The sequence below is a fragment of the Hemitrygon akajei genome, chromosome 3 (genome assembly GCF_048418815.1).
Source record: "Hemitrygon akajei chromosome 3, sHemAka1.3, whole genome shotgun sequence".
Lineage (NCBI taxonomy): Eukaryota > Metazoa > Chordata > Chondrichthyes > Myliobatiformes > Dasyatidae > Hemitrygon > Hemitrygon akajei.
The window spans coordinates 185,289,409-185,315,431 of NC_133126.1; the positions used below are offsets into that span (position 1 = coordinate 185,289,409).

Here is a 26,023-nt window from a genome sequence, read left to right on the forward strand (position 1 = left end):
ATCATTCCACTTTTTAAAAAGGGAAGAAGGCAAAAGAAATTGTAGGCCAGTTAGCCTAACAGTGGTTGGGAAAATGTTAAAGTCCATTATTAAGGGTGAGGTTTCCGGTACTTGGAGACTAATGATAAAATAAGTTGAAGTCAGCATAGCTTCTGTAAAGGGAAATCTTGCCTGAAGAATCAGTTGGAGTTCTTCGAGGAAGTAACAAGTAACAAATGAGAGGCAGTGAAGGAGCAACGTGATTGGAGAAGGGCTTGGAAGAATGGGTGAAAAAGTGGCAGATGGAATACAGTGTTGGGAGATGTATGATAATGCATTTTGGTAAGAGGAACAAAAGAGCTGACTACGTATTATCTAAATGGGGAGAAAATTCAAACATGAGAGGTGCAGAGGGACTTAGGAGTCCTCTTACAAGACTCCCAGTAGGTTTAATCACAAGTTGAGTCTGTGGTAAAGAAGGCAAATACAATGTTGCCATGTATTTCAAGGGGAGTGAAATATAAAAGCAAGGAGATCATGCTGAGCCTTTACAAGACACTAGTCAGGCCGCACTTGGAGTACTGTCAACAGTTTTGGGCCCCATATCTCAGAAAGGGTGTGTTGTCATTGGAGAGAATCCAGAGGAGCTTCATGAGGATGATTCCTGGAATGAAGGGGTTAACATATGAGGATTTTTTGTTCACTTTGGGCCTGTTCTCACTGGAATTTAGAAGAATGCAGAGGGATCTCATTGAAATCTACCTACTGTTGAAAGATCTAGATATGGAGGATGTGGAAAGGATGTTTCCTCTTGTGGGGGTGTCCAGAGCTAGAGGACACGGCCTCAAAATTGAGGGATGACCTTTTGGAACAGAGGTAAGGAGGGTTTTTTTTTTTAGCCAGAGTGTAGTGAATCAGTGGAATGCTCTGCCACAGACTGCAGTGGAGGCCAAGTCCATGGGTATATTTAAAGCAAAAATTGATACTTTCCTGATTGGTCAGGGCATCAAAGGTTATGGTGAGAAAGCAGGTTTGTGGGGTTGAGTGGGATCCAGGATCAGCCATGATGGAATGGCAGAGCAGACTCAATGGGCTGAATGGCCTAATTCTGCTCCTATGTCTTATGGCTGGGGTCACCTGTCTTGTAAAGAGATTGCCCAGAAGAAGGCAATGGCAAGCCACTATCATATCATATAACATGGCACATAACGAATGAACTTGCTTGCTTGACCTGTACTGTGGCTTCTATCTAGACGAATACACTTGTAAAGTAACAGTATATTTGTTTTGAGCAGTGTGATCGACTTATCACCATGTCCACCATTCTGTGATCGCCAGTATTTAGCATCTTTGTTCTTTGAGTTCTTTCTGGATTTAAACACATTCTGACTCGGTGTTGGGAGATTTCCTGAACTGAATTACCCCTCAAATGCTTCTTGGTTCTTTCCTGTCCTTTGTCACTTGGTGTTTGTGTGTGGCTTTTTCTGGGCTTAATTCCAACTGGCATAATGCCAGCTGAAAAGCTGGAATGATGGATTTAGCAAGCACCATTCACTCCATAGATCAGAGTGTCATCGAGTCATTATGTCGTAGGAGGGAGGGCATTCAACCTGCTAAATTCATGCCAGCTCTGTAAGGCATTGCAGTTGGACTCCCGTCTCCCTTCTGTGTCCAAAGATCTGTAAACTTCTTTCTGTCCAGTACCAGCTTTCATTGTCTCCACTTCCACCACCCTAGTGGGTATTGAGTTGTAGATCAACACACACAGAATGGTGGTAGAGTTCAGACATTATCTATGGAGAGGAAGTTAACAGTCGACATTTCATGCTAAGACTCTTCTTGGTTGCTCAAGATTTCCTACTTGGTTGCTCAAGATTTCCTACATCTGCAGATTGTCTTGCTGAATGCTAGGTCACTAATACTTGTCGCATAACCAAGTTCTTTCTTGATTTCTAGCTGAATATTTGTCCAAACACGTAAAGCTGTCACCTATCCATCTCCTCTAACTTCAGCTGATAGTGACAGCTTTTCTTTGCCTATTTTATGTAAACATGACAGTCTTGACCATCTCTATCCCAATCTCCTCTCAGCTCTCCATTATAGAAAGAAGAAATCCAGCTTTTCTAGGTGAAGCTTAGTGGTAAAATCCTTCACCCCAGAGCACTAAATCTCCTTGGCACCTAGTGAGGGCCTTCACATAGGATGTAGCACCAAAACTGTTTGTAGTCCTCTCGTGGCTTTTCATGATTTTTTTTTTAATCAGTTGTTAAATCTTCTAAGTATGTGCTGCCACATTTATCAGTTGTTAAATCTTCTTAATATGTCCTGGCAATTCACAGGTCCACAGATCCTGCACATTTTAAGAGTTGTTCCATTAAGCCTGTGTGGTTTTCTTCCCGAGCCCTTTTGCCAAAATGCATTACTTTAGACTTCTTTATTAAATTCCGTCATTTACCTGTCTCCCCGTTTGGAGCCTGCTGTAATCCACTGGTATCAACCTCTCTACTGTATTTATTTTTAAGTTTAATAACTGGCCATTTTAAAATTTGACTTTATCTCAGTATCCCATGATACTTAACGTCAGAAAGAAGGCTACTAGCATTAACTCTTGGGCAGTGCCATGTTCTGCCACCTCCCGTTGGAAAAGAAAACACATTTATTACAGTTTGCTGTTTTGTGCCATTGTGTCTATTTAAACCAAGGTGACACTGACTGCCCCTCTCTCAAACTTTTCAAATTTCAGAGTAAATTTATTATCGAAGTACATGTATGTCACCATATAGAACCCTGAGGTGCACTTTTTGAGGACATACTTGTAAATCCATAAGAATAATAACCATATTAGAATCAATGAAAGACCTCACCAACTTGGGCGTTCAACCATTGTGCAAAATGCAACAAACTGTGCAAATACAAAAGGAAAGAAGTGACAACAATAAATAAAAAAAAATAATAAATATCAGGAACATGAGATGAGGAGACCTTGAAACTAAGTCCATAGCTTATGAGAACAGTTCAGTGATGGGGCAAGTGAAGTTTGGTGAATTTAACCCTTCTGTTTCAAGAGCCTGACGATTGAGGGGTAATAACTGTTCCTGGATCTGGTGGTATGAGTCCTGAAGTTTCTGCTGGCAGCAGTGGGAGGAGAACATGTCCTGAGTGGTGAGGGTCCCTGATGATGGATGCTGCTTCCTGCAACAGCACTCCGTGAAGTTGTGCTGGATGGTGGGGAGGGCTTTACTGTGGTGGACTGGGCCGTATCCACTACTTTTTGTAGATTTTCTGTTCAAGGACATTGGTGTTTCCATACCAGGCTGTGAAGCAGCCAGTCAAGATGCTCTCCAGCACACATCTATAGAAGTTAGTTAGCCTCCTTCTTTGATACCTTGTCAAATACTTGATCCACATAGGCATCATCCAGAGCACTTCCTTCATCAATTAGAACAATTTAGTAAGTTTGTTCAGACACTGCTGCCTTTTACCACAGCTCTGATTTCTCTAAGTAGCTCCTAATGTTTTTGTGTGATGACTTGTGTCTTAGATTTTGCCCACCATGATACTAGCCAGAAGAGAGCATGATTGGGGTCTTGGATTCTGCTTTCTTGTGGCACCACTCCGTGTAAACCTGCTCTATTATCTAGATCAGACAGTCATTCCCCTCTCAACAAAGTGAGCCAGAAAACATAGGAGTGGAATTAGACCAATCGGCCCATCGGGTCTGCTCTACTAGTCCATCAAGGTGATTCATTACTCCTCTCAACCCCATACCCCTGCCTTATCCCCATAACCTTTGGTGCCTTAGTTAATCAAGAACCTATCAACTTCCACCTTTAAAAATGCCCAATGGCTTGGCAACACAGCTGTCTGTGGTCATGAATTCCACAGATTCACCGCCCTCTGGCTAAAGAAATGTTTTCCTCATCTCTGTTCTAAATGGATAATCCTCAAATCTGAGGCTATGCCCTCTGGCCCTATTATAGGAAACATCCTCTCCACATCCACTGTATCCAGACTTTCTGATATTCAATAGGTTGCAATGAGAACCCCCACCCCTCATTCCTCTAAACTCCAGTGAGTACAGGCCCGGAGCCATCATAAACTCCTCATGTGTTAACTCGTTTGTTCATAGGTCATTCTCATGAACCTCCTCCAGACCTTCTCCAATTCCAGCACATCTTCTCTTAGATAAGGGGCCAAAAACCATTTACAAAACTCCAAATGTGGTCTAACCAATGCCTTATAAAGCTTCAGCATTACATACTTTTGTATTCTAGTCCTCTGGAAATGGATGCAAATGGATCCGTGCCACCAACTCACCCTGCAGGTTAACCTTTAGGGAATCCTGCACACGGACTCCCAAGTCCCTTTGCACCTCTGATTTCTGAATCTCCTTGCCTTTTAGAAAATAGTCCGCAGCTTTATTGCTTCTGCCAAAGTGCTTTCCCTCGGCACTACCTCCACCTATCTTCATATGGTCCACAAACTTGGCCCCAGAGCCATCAATTCCTTCATCCAAACCATTGACATACACCGTGAGGAGATGCAGTCCCAACTCTGACCTTTGCGGCACACCACTGGTGTGGCAGCCATCCAGAAAAGGCTCCCCTTGATTTCCACTCTTTGCCTGCAGCCAGTCAGCCAATCTTTTATCCATGCCAGTACCTTTGCTGTAATGCCATGAGCTCTAATCTTAAGCAGCCTCAGGTGTGGCACCTTGTCAAAGACCTTCTGAAATTACAAGTAAACAATATCCACTGACTCTCCTTTGTCTATCTGGCCTGTTTGTTGCTTAAAGAATTCTAACAGATTATTAGGCAAAATTTCCCCATTAGAAAACCATGCTGACTTTGGCCTATTTTATCTTGTGCTTCCAAGTATCTCAGAACCTCATCCTCCATAATGGACTCCAGCTGCTTTCCAGCCACTGAAGTCAGGCTAACTGGCCTGGAATTTCCTTTCTTCTGCCTCCCTCCCTTAAAGAGCTGACTAATATTGGCAATTACCCAGTGCTCTGGAACCATTCCAGAATCTATTGATTCTTCAGAGATCATTAGTAATGCTTCCACAATCTCTTTAGCTGCCTTTTTCAGAACCCTGGAGTGTAATCCATCTAGTCCAGGTGACTTATCTACCTTTAGGTTCTTCATCTTCCCAAGCACCTTTTCCTTAGTAATCGCCATGACACTCACTGCTGCCCCCTGCCATCCTAGCATTTCTGCCATTCTTCTAGTGTTTTCCACAGTGAAGACTGACACTAAATACTTAGTAAGTTTGTCTGCCATTTTCTTATCCCTCATTGCTACCTCTCAATCATCATTTTCCAGCTGCACAATATCCATTCTCGTCTCTCTTTTACTCTTTAAATATTTGAGAGAAAACTTGGTATCATTTTATATTATTGGCTAGCTTGCCTTCATATTTCATCTTTTCTACATGGCTTTTTATGTTACATTTTGTTGGCTTTTAAAAGCTTCCCAATCCTTTACTTTCCGCTGTGTTTTGCTATATTATATGCCCTCTCTTTTGCTTTTATGTGTCATGGCTTTCTTTGTCAGCCACAGTTGCCTCATTCTCACAAGAATATGTCTTTATGTTTGGAATATATCTTTCTGGCACCTTCTAAATATCCCCCATAAACACCTGCAATTACTATTCTGTCATCATCCATTATGGTGTCCCTTTCCAATCAACTTGGCCAGCTTCTCTCTCATGCTTCTGTAATTCCCTTTGTTGTTGTTGTTCAATCGTTTAGTTGAGTCCCGACTCTTCATGGCCTCATGGTCCATGGGGTTTTCAGATATTGCTGGTTGGGACCCCGGTTGGGTTTGAACACAGGACGATCTGCTTTGAAGTCCAGTGTTGATGCCACTACACCACCACCCTTTACTCCACTGTAATACTGATACATCTGACTTTAGCTTCTCCTTCTCAAACTGAAAGGTGAATTCTATCATATCGTGATCACTGCCTCCGAAGGACTCCTTTACCTTGAGCTTCCTAATCAATCTGTATTGCCCCTAGTGGGCTCAACTGCAAGATGCTCTAAAAATCCTTTCTAATACATCCTGACTTTCAATTTCCAGCTCACCCACTGACTCTGCCAACACTATCTTTATTTTATTTGACGGCATCCTTTTCTGTACTAAACACTGCACAAGGTGCTTACTGTAACATGGTCTACTCAGATGTACTCACAAAATCACCTCACACTAGAGAAACCAAATGTAGAATGAGTATTGGCTTGCAGAGCATCTTCAGTCAGTCTGCAAAGGTGACCTTGAAGATCCAGTGACTTGTTATTTTCACTCTGTCCTGCCTCCACTCTAACTTCTACCTTGTGCTTCCTTCAATGGTGCCCAACAGAAGGTAAAGCAGCATTATCATATTCCGTCTGGGCACTGGGCACAGAGCTCTTGGTTCTTGATATTTAATAATTTCAGGGAACCACTCCTTTGTTTTTTCACCTCACAGATGTGAGCATACCATCCTTTCTCTCTAGCACCTCCAGTAGCCAGCTTGCAAAGTAATTGTTACTTGAAACAACTTTAGACTGCGCCTGATCAGTTACATGTTGAACGTGGAACACTACAGTATAGGGACAGGCTCTTTCGCCCATGATGTCTGCGCCATCCAACATCCCAACCAAACTAATCCTATCTGCCCCCCAGATGGCCCATATCTGGGGGCAGCATGGTGGTGAAGTGGTTAGCACAATGCTTTACAGTAGCTGCAAACTAGGTTTAATTCCCACTGCCGCCTGGAAGGAGTTTGCATGTCTGTCCCCCGTGTGACTGAGTGGGTTTCCTCTGGGTGTTCCGATTTCCTCCTGTAGTCCAAAGACGTGTCAGGCAATGTAAATTGTCCTGTGTTAGGCTTGGATTAAATCGGATGATTGCTGGTTGGCGCAGTTCGAAGGGCCGGAAGGGCCCTATGATAAATCAACCAGCATAATCAAAGGTTACATTCACCTCAGGCTTTATCTCTTCTTGCTGCCTGTGCTGTATCCAATAAATAATTTCAAATAATAATAAATAAATCTTTCCATTCCATGGGCTCACTAAATACCTCATAAACATTGTTACTGTAACTGCCTCCTCTGGCATAGCATTCCAGGCACTGAACTCTCTTTTTAAAAAGTTGTCTTTTAAATCTCTTTTAAACTACTCCCCTCCCCCCCCCCCCCCCCCCCACACACACACACACCTTAAAGCTATGCCCTCTAATGTATCACAAAATGCTGGATTCAGCAGGTCTGTGGAAATGAATAAAGAGTCGATGTTTCAGGCTGAGATATTTCTTCTCATTCTTCTTCATCCGGATTGATGAAGGGTCCCAGGATGAAGCGTCAACTCCTCTGGCTGACTACTCCTCTGCCTGACCTGCTGAGTTCTTCCAGCATTTTGTGTGTGCTACTCTAGAGTTCCAACATCTGCAGAATCTCCTGTATTTATACCTGAATTATTTGACATTTTCCTCATGTTCTCTCAAACCTTCCTTTTCTCTGCAACCTCACATCGCTTTTTCCAGTTCCATTAAAATGAAACATAAACTCTTTCTCTCTCCATGCATGCCACATCCCTTGATGAGTGTTTCTGGCATATTCAGCTTTTAATACAAAATATTCAATAAATTGTGGCCTACTCTCCACCCTAACCAATGGTCATCTGCTAGGCCTGCTCTTCCCTTAAATTCTCTGTGAGCCACTTCATTTTCCAAGCATTGTTGTCAACCTCCTAGTTCATTGTGGGCTGAAGCTGTCATCACTTCTCATTATCGTTCACATCTCATACACTGCACTCCCTTGGTTTAAGTTTATTGGTTGGCATGAAATTTCATTTAGTAGACACTACCTCTGTGTCATGCTTGGCATTTCCAGAGATTTTAATTATAAAGTTTCAAATCAGTGGTTTACCTTGTGTTTCTATTTAGATCAGAGGTTCCTTTATATTAGCCGAGGGGGTCCACGGACACCGTTATAAGTTACAGCATGGAAAAGGACCATCCGAACCTTCAGGGCATGCCCCCAGCAATCCCCCAATTTAAATTTAATCCTAGCCTAATCAAGGGACAAATTACAATGACCAATTAATCTACCAACTGGTGCAATTGTGGGAGAAGATCGGAGCACCCAGAGGAGGGGAGAAGCTACAAACTCCTTACAGGCAGTGCCGGGAATTGAACCCCGGTCGCCTGTGCTGTAAAGCGTTGTGCTAACCACTACGCTACCGGCGCCACCCCGTGACGATGGGTGACGTGCTGCTGGTACATTCAGCATATAGAAATCATATATGCTTATGTGATTGCAGTAAAATAGATACAGTCTGTATGCTTGTGCCTCTGCCGACATGAACTGCTTGGTTTGGCAACTGCTCTGCTGGAGACCACAAGAAACAGCTCATACGATTCAGACTGCCCTCCATGGACTCACTCGGGGCCTTGGTCAAGCAGCCAGCATTGTCAAAGGCCCTAGTCACCCCAGGCTTTCTCTCTTCTTCCTGCCCTTCCCCCACCCCCACGCCTATTGGGTACAGTCCAACAGGCTCAAGGTCAGCTCCAATCCTGCTCTTGTACTGAATGGTTCCCCCAGTATAATAAGAGGGGCCCTTGACCTCGCAATCTTAACTTATTATGGCCTTGCACCTTATTGTCTGCCTGTACTGCATTTTCTGGGAAATTTTAACATGTTATTCTGCATTCTGTTCTTGTTTTCCCTCGTACTGTCTCAATGCACGGATCTAATGAAATGATCTTTATGGATGACATGCAAAACGAAGTTTCTCCCTGTACCTCGGTACATGTGACAATAATGAAGTAATTTCTGCCGAAGGGTTTTGACCCAAAACGTCGACTGTACTCTTGCCCATAGATGCTGCCTGTCCTGCTGAGTTCCTCCAGCATTTTGTGTGTGTGTGTTGCTCAGATTTCCAGCATCTGCAGATTTTCTCTTGCTTGTAATTAATGAATCTCTATTCTTTCATGTAATGAAGTACCTTTACACAGTACACTACAAGTATCTTTGCATTATGTCACTGAGCGTTCACAGAAATCATAATGAACGATGCATAACTCCAGCCGTGTGAGTTAGTACCTTCTCAGGTGCTATCTCTGTGTTGGTTAATTATTTGCTTCTTTACACTTGGGATCCATGGGCACAGCCTTAGAATAAAGGGCTATCCCTTTAAAGCTGAGATGAGAAGGAATTCCTTTGGCCAGAGTAGTGGCGTTTGTCATCACAAGAGGCTGTGATGGCCAAGTCATTGGGTGCATTTAAGGCAGCGGTTGACGTGTTTTTGATTGATAAGGGGGTTAAGGTTTATGGAGAGAAGATGGGAGAGTGAGGCTGAAAACAAAATTAGCCGTCACTGATTGGTGGAACGGACTTGCATGCGAGCTCAACTTCAACGTTTAGGAAAAGTTTGGATAGGTACATGGATGGTAGAGGCATGGGAGTAGGCAGTTTTAAGTAGTCTGGCACAGACAAGGGGGGTCAGAGGGCCTGTTTCTGTGCTGTACTTTTCTTCAACTTGATGAGCTGACTGGTCTAATTCTGCTCATGTATCTTCTGATCTTATTCCCCCGCAACTGTGTGCATTTCCCTCAAGGGTTCTGGTGTCTTCCCACAACCCAAAGAGTGTGGATTGTTAGGATCATGACCCAGCATCAGATACTCCTCGTGTAACTGTGCAGCAGAGGAATCAGCTTGCGAGAGAGAATGGGTTACATGGGAATAAATGGGGAATGGGGTTGTTCATCGAAAGATGAAGAGCCTTCAGTGTCATAAGAGAATGAATGTGAAATGCTGTGATTCTCATTTATATCAAGTCAAGTCAACTTTTATTGTCATTTCGACCATAACTGCTGGTACAGTACATAGTAAAAATGAGACAACATTTTTCAGGACCATTGTGTTACATGACACAGTACAAAAAACTACGTAATAAAAAAAAAACAACACAGAGAAAGCTACACTAGACTACAGACCTACCCAGGACAGCATAAAGTGCACAAAAACAGTGCGAGCATTACAATAAATAATAAACAGGACAGTAGAGCAAGGTGTCAGTCCAGGCTCTGGGTATTGAGGAGTCTGATGGCTTGGGGGAAGAAACTGTTACATAGTCTGGTCATGAGAGCCCGAATGCTTCGGAGCCTTTTCCCAGACGGCAGGAGGGAGAAGAGTTTGTTTGAGGGGTGCATGGGGTCCTTCATAATGCTGTTTCCTTTGCAGATGCAGCGTGTAGTGTAAATGTCCGTGATGGCAGGAAGAGAGACCCCGATGATCTTCTCAGCTGACCTCACTATCCGCTGCATATGCAGCTAGTGGCATTCCTTTGGACCTTGGGATGTTGCAATTTGAGCATTTTCCTGGGTTACTCAAAACTTAAAGGTTGAAGACCAATTAATCTCTGTGCTAGCAGTCTCACCCACTTGTCGAGGCAGTAACTTCAGTTTGGGGCTGATTAAAGTTATTGAGTGGGCTTGAGTGGAATGCAATAGTGATTTTAAGTTCTGTAAACCCTGAAATGCAAAATGTGTGATTGTTCTAAACCCCATCTCCCTCTTTCTGCAGATCTGTGCTGCAGAGGGTCTTCGATGAGGTTATTGTCGTGGACGTGCTAGATAGCAAGGACTCAGCTCATCTGGCCATGATCAAGAGGCCTGAATTGGGCGTGACCTTTACAAAGCTGCACTGTTGGGCTCTCACGCAGTACTCCAAATGTATATTTATGGATGCAGACACACTGGTAAGCTTTGGATTTCCAAGTGTCTTGTGCGCGTGGAAGCGTAGCAGTGAAATTTATTACGGCACCAGCAGTCTGGGTTCCATTCTGCCACTGTCTGTTACGAAGTTTTTATTGTCTCCTCATGACCAAATGTTTCCATCGGGTTCTCTGGTCTCCCCCAACAAAAAGAAGAGATGAAGAAATTGGCTTTGTTTTCCACATGTACGTGGAAACGTATGGTGAAATGCGTCATTTTACATCAAATCAAATCAGCAAGATTTGCGCTGAACGGCTCGCAAAGTGGTGCCACGTTTCTCGCGCCATCACAGCATGCCCACAACATACTTAACCCTAAGCCATACCTCTGTGGAATGTGGGAGGAAACTGGAGCACCCGGAGGAAACCCATGCGGCCACAGGAAGAACATGGTCACCTAGCAGCAGGATTGAAAGTCTGACCTTGTACAGCTGGCGCTGTTAACGTTTTGTGCCAACCACTTTGCCACTGTGCCGTGCATTCCAGAGGTGTACAGGTTCATAAGTTAATTGGTCATATGGGTGTAATTGAATGACGGGGGCTCGTTAGGTTGGGATGTCCTGTACCTCTAAATAAGTAGATTGATTAATTACATCCACTAGAAGCCCGTTAGGTTTTCCGTTTCGGATATTTGTTTCTCTTGATGGAATAAAGTCAAGGTGTTTTGTGTTGATGAGCGGGGAACAGAACGCCTGGAGCAAAGTAACCTCAGTAAAGTCAGTTCAAAGAAGAGGTGCGTGGAAAGTTTTGTTTTCTACACCAAGTGTGCCTGGAGTACCCCACCAGGGGTGGTGGTGGGGCAGTTACGATGGAGGTATTTAAAAGGGTTTGATTCAGGCACATGAATGGGCAAAGAATAGAGGGTTATGGACATTTTGTGGGCAGAAGGGATTGGTTTTATTGTGCATTTAATTAGTTCATGGCACTGTGGGGCTGAAGGGCTTGTTCCAGTGCTGTACTCTATACTGGAAACCTGAAACAAAAACAGAACATGCTGGGTCTGTAGAGAGAGACAGACAGTTAATGTTTCAGGCTGGTGACAATGACAGGAAACATTTCCCCTCTCACCCCTTCTCTTCACCTCCCCTGCCCTTATCATCTACTTACCACCTCTGGTTCCCCCTCTTCCTTCCCTTTTATTCCATGGTCCACTGTTGTCTCCTATCAGATTCCTCCTCCTTCAGCCCTTTGCTTCTTCCACCAATCATCTCCCAGCTTCTCATATCATTCCTCTTTCCCTCACCTACTCACTTTACCCTTCAATTGATCTCACTTATCACCTGTCAGCTTGAATTCCTACCCCCTACCCCCACACCTTCTTATTATGGCTTCTTCCCCTTTGCTTTACAGTCCTGAGGAATATAGAACAGTATAGCACAGTGCAGACCTTTCATCCCAAGGAAGGGTCTCTACATTCATCATTTCCCTCCGTGGATTCTGCCTGACCTGCTGAGCTCCTCCAGCAGTTTGTGTGTGCTGCTCAAGAGTTCCAGCATCTGCAGAATCTCCTGCACCTTTGGTGGCATCAATCTATTTCTCTCTCCCTGGATGTTGCCTGGTATCCTGACTGTTTCCAACATTAATTTGTCCAGGGCACTTCTTTTGACCTAACCAGCCACTGAATAGTCAGTCAGGATTTAAATCTGGTAAGGTGGCGGAATGTAGCGTCCTCTCTGGGTCTAACCAAAGGTCCTTCCGTTTCAGGGGTGTCAAACTCATTTTAGGTCACGGGCCAGATTGAGCAAAATGCAGCTTCATGCGGGCCGGATCAGTCGGATGCGTGCGAACGCAGCTTTCGTTGCCTCCGTTTTTTCAGCCTGCTCTCGTGTCTCAGTCTCTGCTATAACTACAAAGTGTTTCACTTTACAAATTCCGTTTCTTATGAAGAAGACTGCCGAGCAAGACTGCCAAATAAACACTAAAAACCCTGAAAACCTGGTACCTGAATAAACTCAGCATTAGCTATATCATATGCCATAGGCGCTTCGATTACTGGGGCCAGCTTTAATAGTAATTAGATATTATCTCGCGGGCCATAAGATAATTCCACCGCGGGCCTTGAGTTTGACATATATGCGTTACATCTATTTTACAATTGCAAAACAATGCCTCCTATTAAGAACTTTAAAGTACTGCAGGTCTACCCCACTAGCAGGTTGCTCAAAGGAGCTGGGCTTGTTGTGGACTGTGTTGCCGCCCATGACAGGAAGGCGTCGGAGCCAGTGTGCGGTCCAACAAATGGTGCAAGTGATTGCCTTGGATGGTTTTCTTGTGATTGCAAGGCACTGTTGGACATCGGTAATTTACAGCCCTGGTTCATTGGCGAGACTGACTGGCCTCGGTTGTAGTGTGGACTTGCACGGTGGGCAGCCATGCTGGGTTGTTAGCTAGCCCCTCCAGTTGGGTGCATTTCCTTGGTGGAAGGTGGGCTGGATTGCGTTCGTCTGGGGCTGCACCAGTGTGTGATGATTGGACTGCTGTGGACCTCACCTTCGAAAATTCAAAGTAAATTTATTATCAAAGAACATGTATGTCACTATGTACACCCCTGAGATTCATTTACTTGTGGGCATACTCAGTAAGTCCAAAAAACATAATAGAATCAATGCAAGACTCGTATCCAACAGGACAGACAATCAACATGCAAAAGGCAACAAACTGTGCAAATACAAAAGGGAAAAAAGAGAATTAATAACAGTAAATAAATAAGCAACAAATACTGAGATCATGAGTTGAAAACTCCTTGAAGGTGAGACCATATATTTTATGGGAACGTTTCAATAGTCTGATGGTTGAGGGGTAATAACTGTTTCTGAACCTGGTGGTGGGTGCTCTTAATGGATGCTGCTTTCCTGCAACAGTGCTCTGTTTAGATGTACTCAGTGGTGGGGAGGGCTTTACCCATGATGGACTGGGCCGTATCCACTGCTTTTTGTAGGACTTTCTGTTCAGGGGCATTAGTGTTCCCCTACCAGCCTGTGGTGCAACCAGTCAATATTATTCTCTACTACATATCTATAGATGTTTATCAATGTTTTGGATCTCATGACGAATCTTCACAGACTTCTAAGGAAGTAGAGGTGCTGCCATGCTTTCTTCGTAATGGCACTTATGTGCTAGACCCAGAATATATCTTCTGAAACGATAACATCAAGGAACTTAAATTTGCTGCTCCTCGCCACCTCTGATCCCCTGACGAAGCCTGGCCCATGGACCTCTGGTTTCCTCCTCCTGAAGTCAACAATCAGCTCCTTGGTCTCGCTGACATTGAGTGAGAGATTGAAAATCTGTCTTGAGTGGTACTAGAACAACAATCTCCTTCCTATATGCTGATTGTCAACAACATCCCAATACACCAGTTCCTACAGCCATCTTGGATTTAACTTCAAGTTCCATCATCTATGATCTTCTGTGCTTCCATTTGACTACCCGGCTCATTGTGGGTCAGTAGCAAGCTTTCCCCCCCACTCCTGTAGGAGATTTTCTGGCAACCTCTTGGCAGGATAAAGGTCTGGATCATTGCCAGGGATGGGGGGAGCTGGGGGTTGTGAGAAGGTAGGAGATGGATGATGGCTGGGTCCAGGCACAGGTCTTTGAGCAAAGAATGACCTGATGTGTGGACAATTTAAAAACTGGGTTGAAAAGGCAGAGTGTTGCGACCGGAGGTGAGGGTCGAGCTGGTTCTGTGCGCTGTTCCACGACGTTGGCTGTGCTCTTCACGGCAATGAGGCTGAGAATGTGGGCCTGTTCCAGGCTTCACATCTGCGAGCTCCACAACATTTTGTTTCACTCTGTGATGAGGCTGAGAATGTGGGTCTGCTCATGTCTATGGATTCATTTTTGCTCTGAATGCTGTTACTTGCTTTTATTGATTGCACGATTTGTGTTTTTAAAAAAAAAAAAATTAATTTGCTCTCGGTGTATCAGGTGTTTGTTGGTCTTTTATTTTCAATGGGTTCTTTTGGGTTTCTTGTTTTGTAGCTACCTGTAAGGAGACAAATCTCAAGGTCGTATGATGTGTACATACTTTGATGATCAATCTGCTTTGAACTTTGGATCGCATAGTCGAGTCTGATTTTCAGAGTTGTACAGTATAGGAGCAGACACTTGTGCCTGTTGAGTCCCACACTAATCCTGTTTTTAATCCTCAACAGATTCCCGTATTTCCTTCAATTCCCCTCCCAGCATTCAATTCATTTGCTCTTCTATGCATACAAGTGGTAATTTACAGTGGCCACCAACCACACACCTTTAGGATGTGGGTGGAAGCCAGAGCCCCCCCAGAGGAGACACACATGGTCTCAGGTAGAACCTGCAGACTCCACACAGACAGTACCCATGTTCATGATTGGACCCTGGTCACTGGAACAGGGAGACAGCAGCTTTATTAGCTTCAGGATGCAGCATGCATGAGAAGGTCAGTTACATGGGAAGGTTGGCCACACTGGACCTTTGCTCTTCAAAGTGCAGGAAAATGAGGGGTGACCTCAGCAGTTTATAAAATCATCAGGGGTATGGATAAGGTGGACAGTCATGGGCATCTCTCCAGGGTTGAACTCAAAACTAAGAGGGTGGAGATGAAAGATAAGAATGGGGAGATTTACAAGAAACCGGAGTGGAAACTTCTTAACAGAGATGGTAATGAGTACCTAGAATGAGCTGTCAGAGGAAGTGGTCAAGTCTATAAAACTATGACAGATACACAATTTACCCCATTGAGTCCTGGGTACAAATGCAATATTTAAGAGGCATTTAGATGGCACTTGGAAAGGGAGGGCCTTGGAGGTTTAGTGGCCAAATGGAAGCAACTGGGACCAGAAGGGAGGGTGCTGTGGTTGGCATGGACTAGTTATACTGAAGGGCCAGTTTCATGCTATATTAGTAGAGGTAGGGGCAAATTCATTATCAGCATTTAAGAAACTCTTAGATAGCCACATGGAAGATAGCAAAATGGAGGTCTGTGTCGGGGTGATGTAAGGGTAGGTTAAAAGGTCAGCACAACATTGTGGGCCAAAGGGCCTGTACAGTGCTATGTTCTATGTATACTGTGACTCTAATCGCACCCATGTGTGCAGCCCATTTGCTTCAGGTCACAGCTGCTTTAATAATCAGCTTAGCTGGAGTATTGACTTTGTGCACTGGGAGCATCTGCCTCAGATCTTCTGGTGTCCGATGACAGGACACCCTCTCCCGAAATGCAGTTTATCCTTCCCATCAGGTGACTGCTTTGTTCTGGAAGTAGCTCCTTGAGCACTGGTGGGTTGCAGCTGTCCAGGAAATTGGACACGCCTGGCTTGTGATTTGTAGACGGTGGAATCACTTTTCAGCTGTCAAGAGGCGAGGTCCACTAGAAAGGTCAATGTTACGTTGGTCTTTATTGCCGATGGATTTGCATACAAAGGTAAAGATGTCTTAAGATTTATTTCAGGCCTAGTTAGATCACACATGGAATAATTTATTTGTTTATTGAGACATAACATGGAAGTCACTTTTCCGACCCTTCAAGCCTAGCTGCCCAATTGCCCCCGATTTAACCCTAGCCTAATCGTGGAGCAATTTGTAATGACCAATTAACCTACTAACTGGTACGTCTTTGCATTGTGGGAGGAACCTGGAGGAAGCCCATGCAGTCGTGGGGAGAATGTACAAACTCCTTACAGGTAACATAGGGTCTTGAACCTGGGTCACCTGGTTTGTAAAGCGTTGTGCTAACCACTACACTATCATGCTGCCCTAGGCGTACAGGTTTGGCTTTCTTGCCAAAATGTTGATTCTGTTTGCTACAGAGTTGGTGGAGAGAAGCATGAGAGATCTCAGTGAAATGTGTAAAGTTCTCAGTGGGAGAATGCAGGAAGAATGATTCCTGTAGTTTAAGACAGTGGTCCCCAACCACCGGGCCGCAAAGCATGTGCTACTGGGCCGTGAGGAAACGATATGATTCGGCAGTATGAAGCGATATGATTCAGTTGCACTGCTGCTCACTGTAATAAAAATAACTGTACTTTCCTCCCATCACCTTAAACTTGTGCCCTCTCATATGAGCCATTACTACCATGGGGATAAAGTGCTGCCTGTTCATTCTATCAATGCCTCTTATCACATTAATAACTTCTATCAAGTCACCTCTCATCCTCCTTTGCTCCAAAGAGAGAAGCCCTAAGCTCACAAATCTATCCTCATAAAACATGCTTTTAATCCAGGCAGCCTCCTGGTAAATCTCCCTTGCAATAATATCCTGAGTGAACAGGTTGTTGAGAGCAAGTGGTTTGAAGTTGTATATGATGTTGGTGAGGCCAGATTTGGAGTATGTTGTGCAGAGCTGGTCACCTACCTACAGGAAGATGTCAATAAGTTTGTAAGAGTACAGAAAATTTACAAGGATGATGCCAAGACTTGAGGATCTGAGTTGGAGGGAAAGTTTGAATAGGTTAGGACCTTATTCTCCAGAGCATATATGTCAGACTCGAGGCCCGCAGGCCAAATCCGGCCCGCGGTGGAATTATCTTTGGCCCGCGAGATAATATCTAATTACTATTAAAGCTGGCCCCAGTAATCGAAGCGCCTATGGCGTATGATATGGCTAATGCTGAGTTTATTCAGGTACCAGGTTTTCAGGGTTTTTAGTGTTTATTCGGCAGTCTTCTTCATAAGAAACGGAATTTGTAAAGTGAAACACTTTGTTATAGCAGAGACTGAGACACATGAGAGCAGGCTGAAAAAACGGAGGCAACGAAAGCTGCGTTCGCATGCATCCGACTGATCCGGCCCGCATGAAGCTGCATTTTGCTCAATCCGGCCCGTGACCTAAAATGAGTTTGACACCCCTGCTCCAGAGCGTAGGAGAATGAAGGGAGATTTGATAGAGGGGTAACTGCAAGCAGGCTTTTTGCATTGAGGTTGGTTGAAACTAGAACTAAAGGTCATAGGATAAGAATGAAAAGGTGAAATATTTAAGGGGAACCTGAGGGGGAACTTCTTCACACAGAGGGTGGTGAGAGCGTGGAATGAGCTGATAGAGCAACTGATGGATGTGGCTTTAATTTGAACATTTAAGAGAAGTGATGGGAGGGGTATGGAGGGCTCTGGTCCAGGTGTAGATGAATGGGATTAGGCAGAATAATAGTGTGGCATGGACTAAATGGTCCATAAGGCCTGTTTCTATGCTGTAATGTTCTATGACTTTTAATTTAGCAATACTGTCATTGACATTTGTGTATTGATTGAGCATAGATTGGGCTTGATTTAGCCAGATGGGACTTATCTTGCTTCCAGTGTACATATCACTCCAGAGCAACTTAGCCAGAGGTGTACCAGGTTCTGAAGCATAAGACTTGTTGCTATGGGGCCTGTTTCCATACCCAGGGCTCTTTCATTCCTTGGTATTAAGTGGGAGTTGAGTGAGTTGGCCGACGACTGGCTTTGGTGCTGACAGGGATCTCGGCAGGAAAAACCTGAGGATGATTGAAAGTATTTCATCTTTGTCTTTGGCACTTGTGTGCTGGAGTGTGTCAGTGTGGGGGCTCTTCAAGCTCTCACTGTCTTCCTTCAGTTAAGTGTCAGTTCATCTGCCACCATTTACAATTGCGGAAGATAGATAGATAGATATTTTATTCATCCCCATGGGGAAATTCAACTTTTTTTCCAATGTCCCATACACTTGTTGTAGCAAAACTAATTACATACAATACTTAACTCAGTAAAAAATATGATATGCATCTAAATCACCGTCTCAAAAAGCATTAATAATAGCTTTTAAAAAGTTCTTAAGTCCTGGCGGTAGAATTGTAAAGCCTAATGGCATTGGGGAGTATTGACCTCTTCATCCTGTCTGAGGAGCATTGCATCGATAGTAACCTGTCGCTGAAACTGCTTCTCTGTCTCTGGATGGTGCTATGTAGAGGATGTTCAGAGTTATCCATAATTGACCGTAGCCTACTCAGCGCCCTTCGCTCAGCTACCGATGTTAAACTCTCCAGTACTTTGCCCACGACAGAGCCCGCCTTCCTTACCAGCTTATTAAGACGTGAGGCGTCCCTCTTCTTAATGCTTCCTCCCCAACACGCCACCACAAAGAAGAGGGCGCTTTCCACAACTGACCTATAGAACATCTTCAGCATCTCACTACAGACATTGAATGACGCCAACCTTCTTAGGAAGTACAGTCGACTCTGTGCCTTCCTGCACAAGGCATCTGTGTTGGCAGTCCAGTCTAGCTTCTCGTCTAACTGTACTCCCAGATACTTGTAGGTCTTAACCTGCTCCACACATTCTCCATTAATGATCACTGGCTCCATATGAGGCCTGGATCTCCTAAAGTCCACCACCATCTCCTTGGTCTTGGTGATATTGAGACGCAGGTAGTTTGAGTTGCACCATATCACAAAGTCCTGTATCAGTTTCCTATACTCCTCCTCCTGTCCATTCCTGACACCCCACTATGGCCGTGTCATCAGCGAACTTCTGCACATGGCAGGACTCCGAGTTATATTGGAAGTCTGATGTGTACAGGGTGAACAGGACCGGAGAGAGTACGGTTCCCTGCAGCGCCCCTGTGCTGCTGACCACCGTGTCAGACCTACAGTCTCCCAACCGTACATACTGAGGTCTATCTGTCAAGTAGTCCACTATCCAATCCACCATGTGAGAGTCTACTCCCATCTCCGTTAGTTTGTGCCTTAAGATCTTGGGCTGGATGGTGTTAAAGGCACTAGAGAAGTCAAGGAATGTAATCCTCACAGCACAACTGACCCCCTCTAGGTGAGAGAGTGATTTGTGCAGCAAATACGTGATAGCATCCTCCACTCCCACCTTCTCCTTATATGCAAACTGAAGAGGATCCTGGGCGTGCCTGGTTTGTGGCCTCAGATTCTGTATTATCAGCCGCTCCATGGTCTTCATAACGTGCGACGTCAAGGCAACAGGTCTGAAGTCATTCAACTCCTTTGGTTGTGGTTTCTTCGGTACCGGGACAATACAGGATGTTTTCCACTGTCTGGGTACTCTTCTCTGCTCCAGGCTCATGTTGAAGATGCGCTGTAGTGGTTCTCCCAGCTCAGTCGCACAGGCCCTCAGTAATCGTGGGGAAACTCCATCCGGTCCAGCCGCCTTGCTGGTACAGATCTTACTCAGTTGACCTTCCACCTGTGCAGCCGTAATCCTGGGCGTGGGCAAGGTCTCCTGTGAGTGGCTATTTTCCTGTGAGGGAAGTAAGCCTGGTGTGGATTTCTGCGGTGAGGATGAGATTGAGCTGTCGAACCTGTTGAAGAAGTTGTTCAGCTGGTTCGCTTTCTCCACATCTCCACTTATGTTCGCCCCCCGCTTTGCACCGCATCCGGTGATGATCTTCATCCCATCCCACACCACCTTCATGCTTTTTTTCTGCAGCTTTTGTTCTAGCTTCCTCCTATACTGCTCCTTTGCCCCCCTTATCTGTACTCTGAGTTCCTTCTGAACTCTTTTAAGCTCCAACCAATCACCATCTTTAAAGGCCCTCTTCTTCTGGTTTAGGAGGCCTTTGATGTGACTAGTGATCCAGGGCTTATTATTGGGATAGCAGCGAACAGTTATAACAGGAACAACTGCATCCACACAAAAGTTAATATAGTCCGTTGTGCATTCAGTGACCTCCTCAACACCCCCACAGAGCCCCCCTTGCAGTACATCCCAGTTAGTAGTACCGAAGCAGTCTCTCAGGGCCTGTTCAGCTTCAGGAGTCCACTTCCTAAAAGAGCGTGTGGTAGTGGGATGCCTCATCACAATTGATTTATATCGGGGCTGTAACAAAACCAGGTTGTGATCAGCTTTCCCCAATGAAGGCAGTGGAGATGCACTATATGCCTCTACGTTTGAAGTGTCCCTGTGTCCTGACAGAAGCTGCTTCTCCTTGCTTTGGATTGTTGCTGATGGCATTCTGGGCCCCGAGGTGACAGATTGTGTTGGGGTGTTCTGCTGTTCTGCTGTTACTGATGCCTAGTTTTGAGCTTCCAGTATTTGAAAGAATAGTGGTCATGGCACTCAACAAGGGAAGGATGAACATGATGTGAAGAGGGGCTTTTCTTTTGAAAGAGAGCTTTATCTCCTACGAGTTGCATCTGTGGCAGATTGATCAGTGGAGAGGCAGTTGTGTCTTCATCTTTCTTGATTTTGCTCTGCTGTCGGACACTGGGAGTGTTCATAGATTCAGCAGTTTTCACCTCAGGATGGCATTAACAAATTTACTAATTCAGCATACGAGGGATGATTGATAAATTCGTAGCTTAAGTTCCATTTTCTCAGAGAGTGCCTACTTGCAATTTTCAATTATTTGAAACAAATACCACAAAAGTTATTAACTTCAAACTTTCTGCATAATCACTGAGTTGAACTGCACGTGCATGTAATGAGAGCTCATCTCCTTCTACAAACCCCATTTCCAGAATAGTTGGGATATTTTCCAAAATGCAATAAAAACAAAAATCTGCGATATGTTAATTCACGTGAACCTTTATTTAACTATAAAAGTACAAAGAAAAGACTTTCAATAGTTTTACTGACCAACTTAATTGTATTTTGTAAATATACACAAATTTAGAATTTGATGGCTGCAACATACTCAACAAAAGTTGGGACAGAGGCATGTTTACCATTGTGTTACATCATCTTTCCTTTTAATAACACTTTTTAATCGTTTTGGAACTGAGGATACTAATTGTAGTAGATTTGCAATTGGAAATTTTGTCCATTCTTGCTTGATATGAGACTTCAGCTGCTCAACAGTCCATGGTCTCCATTGTCTGATTCTCCTTTTCATGATGCGCCATACATTTTCAATAGGAGATAGATCTGGACTGGCAGCAGGCCAGTCAAGCACACGCACTCTGTTTCTACAAAGCCACGCTGTTGTAGCCCGTGCAGAATGTGGTCTGGCATTGTCCTGCTGAAATAAGCATGGACGTCCTGGGAAGAGACGTCGCCTTGATGGCAACATATGTCTCTCTAAAATCCTAATATACACCTCAGAGTCAATGGTACCTTCACATACATGCAACTCACCCATGCCGTGGGCACTGATGCACCCCCATACCATCACAGATGCTGGCTTTTGCATCTTTCGCTGATAACAATCAGGATGGTCATTTTCATCTTTGGCACGGAGAACTCGACGTCCGTTTTTTCCGAAAACTAGCTGAAATGTGGACTCATCTGACCACAGCACATGGTTCCACAGTCTTTCGGTCCATCTGAGATGAGCTCAGGCCCAGAGAACTCGTTGGCGTTTCTGCATAGAGTTGATGTATGGCTTCCTCCTTGCGTAATACAGTTGCAAGTTGCATTTCTGGATGCAGCGACGGACTGTGTTAAGTGACAATGGTTTTCTGAAGTACTCCTGAGCCCAGGTGGTTATAATTGTCACAATAGCATGACGGTTTCTTAGGCAGTGCCGCCTGAGGACTCGAAGATCACAAGCATTCAACAGTGGTTTCCGACCTTGCCCTTTACGCACTGAGATGTCTCTGAATTCTCTGAAGCTTTTCACAATATTATTTACTGTAGATGTTGAAAGACCTAAATTCTCTGCAATCTTGCATTGGGAAATGCTCCTTTTGAACTGACTAACAAATCTCTCACAAATTTTGGCACAAAGGGGTGAGCCACAACCCATCCTTGCTTGCAAAGACTGAGCCTTTGATGGACGCTGCTTTTATACCCAGTCATGATATCTCACCTGCTACCAATTAGCCTGCTTAATGTGGAGTCTTCCAAACCGGTGTTACTTGAATATTCTGTGCACTTTTCAATCTTATTTTAACTCTGTCCCAACTTTTGTTGAGTGTGTTGCAGCCATCAAATTCTAAATTTGTGTATATTTACAAAATACAATTAAGTTGGTCAGTAAAACTATTGAAAATCTTTTCTTTGTACTTATGTCAGTTAAATAAAGGTTCACATGAATTAACATATCACAGATTTTTGTTTTTATTGCATTTTGGAAAATATCCCAACTTCTCTGGAAATGGGGTTTGTACATTAGGCCACGAATTTCTCAGTCACCCCTCATATGTGTTCGACCAAACTCGCCATCATAACCAAGTGTCCTTCCTGGGAAGTTGTCTTCGCTGCCATCTTGTTCCACGTGACCTCCACCTCTTTCTCAGGCCTCCCAGCTTGGACCCACTGAGGATCCCAGATTCAATTAACTGCTTAGCCGCCTGACGTCTACACACGGTCCTGACCGCTATGTGGAGGTAACTGCAGGCCCTGTCTTAGCCTCTGCCATAGTTCCAGCCTCACTCTCCTCCACCTGCCATAGACATCTCTGACATTTCAACCTCCACGGGATCATCATCATCTTCAACTGTTGACTCTTCACCTTCCTTGCATCCATGAAGGATCTGGAGATTACCCGTCTTCAGACCGTAGCCTGTGCAATGTCTGCTTGGATGTTGGCTCAATTGGGTGACTCCAGACAGTGGAAACCACCATTTCCAACTCCGTTTCTGAAGGCCCTGGATGCCTCCATAACACGAATACCGCCATTGCCAACTCTGGCTCCAGCAACCTCGGGCGACTCCAGACCACAGATCCCACCATTGCCAGCTCCGGTTCTAAAAACCCTGGTTGCATTCAGACTGCAAATTGCACAGCCCCTAGCTCTGACTCCAGCCCTATCCTCGGCCACCTCTACTTCCAGGCTGGGATATTCCTCACTGCTGCTGGGCCCCTGGGCTCCCCTTCCTGCACCACAGCTCCCTACCCCCAGGTCTCTCTAACTCCCTTGTTGGGTCCTCAGAGCTCCATCTTCTTCCCCGTCTACTTCCCCTGAAGACAACAACCCTTTCCCCTCCTCTGCCACCACCAACTCTCCTCCTTCTGTTCCTAACTCTAATTCCCTCTGACCTTCCCCTCTCTGAGGTGGGATGTTCTGTTCTCGGCGAGAGCCTTTCCTTTTTATCCCCCTTCGCCTCCACTTAAGTGAGTTCCACAACATGAGCTCTTCTTCTATTGCCTCCATCTCTGAGTCCATTTCTTTGGTAAGTACTCCCCACCTCACACTGAAGACCCCTCCTCCTGTCTCCAACCCTCCTCTTCTTCTTGGACACTCCACTCTGGTTTGCTGTCTGTTCTGGATCTTTTCATGTCTAATTGCTGACAAGACATGAACCGGCTTGACCTCAGCACTCCCCTCGCCTCTTTGAACCGTATCCCCTCTGAATGCACTGTCCTCCACTCTCCCCGCACCAGTCCTAACCTTGCTATCAAACTTGCAGACAAAAGGGGTGCAGTTGTAGACTTTTGGACTGACCACTACCTTGCCAAGATCAGGTGCCAACTCTCAGGTACCTCTTACTTGCCCTATGACAAGGACCCCACTCTTGACTATCAAGTCACTCTCTTCCATACCATCGCTAACTTTTTCAGCTCCAGAGATCTCCCATCCACTGCACTAAACTCACAATTCCCTTCCCCTGCACTACTCGTTTCAATCTCCTACCCAAGATCCACGTGCCTGACTGTCGGAGCAGGCACGTTGTCTCTGCTTGCTCCTGTCCCACTGAACTTGTGTTCAGTTCTATCTCTATTCTATCCCCATTTGGTCTGTCCCTCACTGCCTACATCTGCGCCACCTCACACGCTCTCCTCAACAACTCACAGTTCCCTGGTCCTGACTGCCTCATTTTCACCACGGATGTCCAGTCCTTATACACTTCTATTCCCCATCAAGAAGGCCTTAAAGCTCTCCGTGACTTTCTCAATAAAAGACCCGACCAGTTCCTCTCCGCCACGACCCTCCTCTATCAGGTGGAACTGGTTCTACCTGAAACAATTTCTTCTTCGGCTCCTCCCATTTTATCCAAACTGAAAGGGTAACCATGGGTACCTGCATGGGCACCAGTTATCCCCATCTTTTTGTTGGCTTCATGGAACAGTCCATGTTCCAAGTTGTGTCTGGTAATGTGCCCTGACTCTTTCTGTGCTTCATTGACAACTGCATTGGTGCTGCTTCATGCACCTATGCTGAGCTTGACAATTTCATTAGCTTTCCCTCCAACTTCCAATCTCCCCTTAAATTCACTTGGTCCATTTCTGACATCCCTCTCCTGTCTCCATCTCTGAGACAAGCTGTCTATCGATATCTTTTATAAACCTACTGATACCCACGTTGACTAAACCTTTCTCATCTGTCTCCTGTAAAAATGCTATTCCTTTTCCTGAGTTCCTTCATCTCTGCCACATCTGTTCCCAGAATGAGGCTTTTCTTTCCAGTACATTGGAGATGATATCCTCCTTTAATGACCAGGATTTCCCTTCCTCCACCATTGATGCTGCCCTTTCCAACATCCCCTCCATTTCCCGGACATCCACACTCACCCCATTTTCCTGTATTAACAGGGATCGAGTTCCTCTTGTCCTCACCTACCACCCCATGAGCTTCCGCATCCAACACATCATTCTCGTCTGCTACCACCTTCTCCGATAGGAGCACATCATTGCCTCCTGCTTACTCTCCATTTTCCACAGGGATCACTCCCTCTGTAATTCCCTTGTCCATTCATCTCTCCCCAAAAGTCTCCCTCCTGACCCTGCAAGTGACAGAAATGCTACGCTTACCCATTCACTTCCTCCCTCACCACCATTCAGAGCCCCAAACTGTCCTTCCTGGTGAGGTAACACTTAAGCTGCAAATCTGTTAGGATCACCTACTGTATCTGGAGATGATAATTCTGCCATCACCATGCTACAGGTTTCTAGTAAAACTACTCACACTCTTCCTTTGGCAAGAAGTTTGCAGGTTTTAGATCCAGCAACAGTGGAAAAATTGACTATCTTTCCAGGTCAGGATGGTGTGTGACTTGGAGGGTGCCTTGATTTTCTTGGAGGTGGATGCTACAGAACTGGGAAGTGTCCTCTGAGGGGGGCATATTTTGTAGGTGGTTTGCACTGTACACTGGTTGTAAAGGAGGCAAATGTTCATGGTCTATAAATAGGGTTAAGATAGGTGTTAACCAAGCAAGTTGGTTGTTTTTTTTCCTGAGTTGTTGGAGTTGCACTTATCCAGGTAAGTAGAGAGTCTCAGTGTTCTTGTCTCAAATCCATTTTTGATGAAGAAAAAAATGAGTGAACTTTTCTAGGGATGGTTTTGGAAGTACAGCGGATTCTGGTTAATTGGGGCACATCAGGACCTGTACACTTTGGCTCAGTTAAGTGCAGGCCCCAATTAGCTGAAGTTTCATAGAAACAGTTAAAAAGGTGTAAAAGAAGAAACACTTGAGAAACAAATTGTGTATTTCAAAGTTCAACTTCAA

At 44.8% G+C, this 26,023-nt stretch overlaps 1 protein-coding gene across 3 annotated transcripts in view; it reads left to right on the plus strand.

Annotated features, from left to right (window-relative positions):
* The window catches only part of LOC140725720 (glycogenin-1-like), a 95,800-nt gene that overhangs the window by 33,462 nt on the left and 36,315 nt on the right, over positions 1 to 26,023 (plus strand). For all 3 annotated transcript variants that reach the window (XM_073041562.1, XM_073041563.1, XM_073041564.1), the window contains exon 3: positions 10,550 to 10,724. In XM_073041562.1, the coding sequence (XP_072897663.1) occupies positions 10,550 to 10,724 (175 nt within the window). The remainder of the gene's footprint in view (positions 1 to 10,549; positions 10,725 to 26,023) is intronic.